Source organism: Melanaphis sacchari, unplaced genomic scaffold (assembly GCF_002803265.2).
Source record: "Melanaphis sacchari strain LSU unplaced genomic scaffold, SCAv2.0 Contig82_pilon_pilon, whole genome shotgun sequence".
NCBI classification, from domain to species: Eukaryota; Metazoa; Arthropoda; class Insecta; order Hemiptera; family Aphididae; genus Melanaphis; species Melanaphis sacchari.
In genome coordinates this window covers 441,907-446,019 of record NW_020271585.1, presented here as the reverse complement: position 1 = coordinate 446,019, position 4,113 = coordinate 441,907, and the positions used below count along the sequence as shown (strand labels likewise).

The 4,113-nt window shown below is 40.1% G+C and overlaps 1 protein-coding gene across 1 annotated transcript; it reads left to right on the top strand.

Moving 5' to 3' along the window:
* The first annotated feature begins 372 nt into the window (after window positions 1-372).
* Window positions 373-3,875, top strand: LOC112602112 (unc-112-related protein-like). Its single transcript, XM_025350045.1, has 9 exons — window positions 373-601; window positions 748-983; window positions 1,111-1,295; window positions 1,372-1,582; window positions 1,744-1,922; window positions 1,998-2,235; window positions 2,316-2,534; window positions 3,209-3,448; window positions 3,556-3,875. The coding sequence occupies exons 1-9, from the start codon at window positions 376-378 to the stop codon at window positions 3,754-3,756; spliced, it is 1,935 nt and encodes a 644-aa protein (XP_025205830.1). The 5' UTR covers window positions 373-375; the 3' UTR covers window positions 3,757-3,875.
* The last annotated feature ends 238 nt before the right edge of the window (window positions 3,876-4,113 follow it).

The following is a 4,113-nucleotide window of genomic DNA, read 5'->3' as shown; positions in this document are numbered from 1 at the left end:
ATCGAATATTTGTGTATACGAAAAATGTATGCGATTTATGTCGTATAACCAGTAAGAATTAGATACAAAATACGTGTTTATAAATACATCTATATATAATAATATACGTAAAATGTATATATATATATAAATATTTGTTCAATTAGCGAATAATTGCAGTAAACGATATCAAACATAATTACGAAACCAGATATTAGAACCGGATGACCAACTGATTACATACATAAACATATTATTGAACCGTTTAGCTTTACAAATAAACACGAAAGACACAAAACACAACACGAATACAACATTTTGTAGGCCAACTTACAAGTTGTAGGACCAAAATAATAAAACTGATTTCGATTTTTTTTTTTCTGCACAGATATAGCCATGGACTGGTCGGATCACGCTCTCTGGTGGCCAAACCGTAACTCGTGGCTTACCAGGACCCGGTCGACATTAGATCAGTACGGAGTGCAAGCTGACGCCAAGTTGCAATTCACCAGAATGCACAAAACTGCACGCATCCAGTTGCCCGATCTCCGGTACGTGGACATGCGCGTGGACTTCTCCATTAAAACGTTCAACGCCGTCATACAGATATGCAAAGAGCTTAGTGAGTATCTGCATGGTGGATTAAATACATTTAACATTAAGTATTTAATCTATGATATCTGCCAACTGACAGATTTTACTAACTGCAGTGCAACGGAATTTTATTAATTAAAAAAAAAAAAATTGTATTTTTCGTTGCGCGATCAGATATCAGACACCCGGAAGAATTGTCGCTGAGCAAGCCACTGGAACCGTATCACCTGAAGCACAACATGAAGGAAATGCAATACAACGGCGGTCAAACGCCATCGGCCGACACCAACTCGTTCGCTGTCAACAGCCACAGCCCGTCCGGCTCCACCGGAAGCCTTGACATGACATCTTCGCCGTTCATATGCGCTCCACTAAAACATCATTCTACGCCGATCAGTTCACCTGTGTCTGTGAGTACTAACTGTTTTCAGTATTGATCAAAAAAACGATATATATATCGTTATAACGATATATATATATGTGTGTGTGTGTGTGCGTATTTTATGATTTTTTTTTTTATTTATTCTCATTCCACAGCAAAATGGCACTTGGAAGAAAGGATACAGCAAACCGGAAATGAACGGCAACGTAACTTCACTGGAAATGTTAAACGGCTCCCTCGATTCGTCTCTGGCCAACAGCCCACTTTCGTTAAATCAAGAGGTGCGAAACAAAGTCTTGAAACCAAAGTCTTTGGTGGAGAAAGCTAGAATGAACGTGGCGTGAGTAGTATTTCTAAAGTATATAATATAACAGTAACGTCGATGGTAACTTAAAAAGTTTGTTTTCTGCACACAGATGGTTGGATTCGTCACTGTCGATCATGGAACAAGGCGTCAGGGAATATGACTTGTTGAAATTACGGTTTAAATTCTATTCTTTCTATGATTTGAATCCCAGGTTAGATTCTGTACGCATAAACCAAATATACGAACAAGCCAAATGGAGTTTGTTGAGTGGTGAAATCGATTGTACTGAAGAGGAAGCTTTAATGTTTGCTGCACTACAAGTACGACATGATTAAAATTTAATAAAATGCTTATAAATATTCAAGTACTCTTAAAGTGTGCATTGAAGTTAATCGTTATTTATAGTTTAATTACATTTTAGTGTTTTACACTTTTGTTGAAAACCGCGTTATTAATCTAATGATACTATTTTTGATTTCAGGTTCAAATAAATCTAAAAGCCAGCGTACCACAACCGCTTATAGAGACGTCAGGTGGAGACGACGATATCGATGCTGCTCTGTCAGATCTTCAAATAACGCTTGAAGGGTTCCAGCCACAGAGCAATGTCAACAATTTGATGCATGCGCCTGAGTTGTCGGATTACTTGAGATTTTTAAAGTGAGCACAATTTGACTAGTTTGGCATAAAATCCGGTAAAACGGTGTTATTCTAACTCGTGATTTCTCTGTGCAGGCCCAAAAAGTTTACATTGAAAGCGTATAAACGGTATTGGTTCACATGCCGAGATTTGCATTTGCGGATGTACAAAACGGCGGAAGACGCCGAGGTTGGTGCACTTCCCGTGCACAGTGTCAGTCTGAAGGGATGTGAGGTGACGCCCGACGTGAATATTTCACAGAACAAGTTCGGCATAAAACTGGAAGTGCCCAGTTCAGACGGCATGACCGAGATGTGTATCAAATGCGATACCGTAAGTGCTTAGCCAATATTAAATTAATTTAATGTGATGATATCTGACTTTTTTAATCGCCCTTAAATGAACACTTATAGGAGGAGCAATACGCAAAATGGATGGCTGCTTGTAGACTGGCGGCAAAAGGGCGCCCGTTGTCCGATCACTCGTACGAGTCCGAAGTCAAATCGATCAAAGCGTTCCTCGAAATGCAACATCCGTCGATCATCCAGTCGCCTGTCATTAGCCCGTCTTCGTTGGACATAGCTGTTGAGGATTACATACCGCATAGATTTTACAAAAAATTCAAGGGAAAAGTAAGCATTACAGTAGGTGGTGAAACACGACCTGGTCATAAAAATTCCTATCCATAAATTTAAAACACAAAAAGTTTTTTTTTTTTTAACTTGATATTTTTAATTACTTATTTACTTAAAATGTAATAACTTAACTTTTTGAATAAAATTACGTAATAATACCTCGAGTTAAAATCTCTATATTTGTAGCTAAGACTAAAATACATTTTTTGCTTAATTTCGCCGCACAGACATTTTAAATACCTACAAATAAACAAACAACACATTATACTATTCCTCGATTTAATAATTTTGTTGAAACGTGTAATTTCCTAAAAGACTTCGTATAGAACAAGCAATAAGAAGCTAATTTAAAATGCATTTTTAACGTAATTTTGAGTTATTATTATTTAAAAATTTGAAAGTTTCACGATCGCCACACGATGTGATGTACTATATTGGTAGTATTATAGTCGGTACAAACAAATATTTGACAACCCATATCTCTGCAACTCGACCGTGCCGAAGTCGAATACGCGCGTGTTTGTCGACCACAACTAACTCGTGACATAAGTCATAACGTCGACTCGACTCGACTCGACGACGAGTAACGACTGAGACCAAAGTCGATTTTTTTCCCCTCTAAAAAAAAATTACCGACAGCGTTTATGAATTCGATTTTATTTTTCGTGCAGATGATCCAGCAGCGCATAGTCGAAGCGCACGCCAACCTCAAGGACCTGACTCTGATGGAGGCCAAGATGAACTACATCAAAGCGTGGCAGTCGTTGCCCGAGTTCGGCATATCGCTGTTCGTCGTCAAGTTTATGGGCCACAAGAAAGAGGAGCTGCTGGGCATAGCGTACAACCGTCTGATGCGCATGGACATCGCGACCGGCGATCACATAAAGACGTGGAGATACAACACGATGAAGGTGCGTCCGATCACAATTTTATTGTTATTTTTTTTTTTGTTTTTTGTTCCGTTGCGCTCTAACACCGTCTCTTCTGTTGTTTTTTTTCTTCTGTACCGTCCCCGCAGGCGTGGAACATCAACTGGGAAGTCAAGCACATGATGGTGCAGTTCGAAGAGGGCAACATAATATTCGCCTGCCAGTCGGCCGACTGCAAAGTCATACACGAGTTCATCGGCGGTTACATATTCTTGTCGATGCGTTCCAAAGAGGTGAACCAGACGCTGAACGAGGAGCTGTTCCACAAACTCACCGGTGGCTGGTCATAACCACGCCGCGGTGTCGCGCCGACCGGCGGCGACGCGGGGCGAGACGACGACCGTAATAATAAAAATAATATTATTATCGTTCGTCTCGGTCCCGCAGCCGCCGCCCCCCCCCCATCCTCGTACAAAACAATCGAACAAACGAGACGCGGACGGAAATCGAAAATGTACATATTGCGCACACGATATTTATTTATTTTTTCCTCGGCTTTGGTCAGGGGCTACGCCGAAACGCGTAGCCAGCAAAGTTCCGGGGGCGATACGCGACAAAAAAAAAAAGGGAGGTCCGTTTGTTTCCTTGTTTACATTTTTTTTTTTTTTCATTTTTCTGTAAATTATTATGATATATTATATTATAAC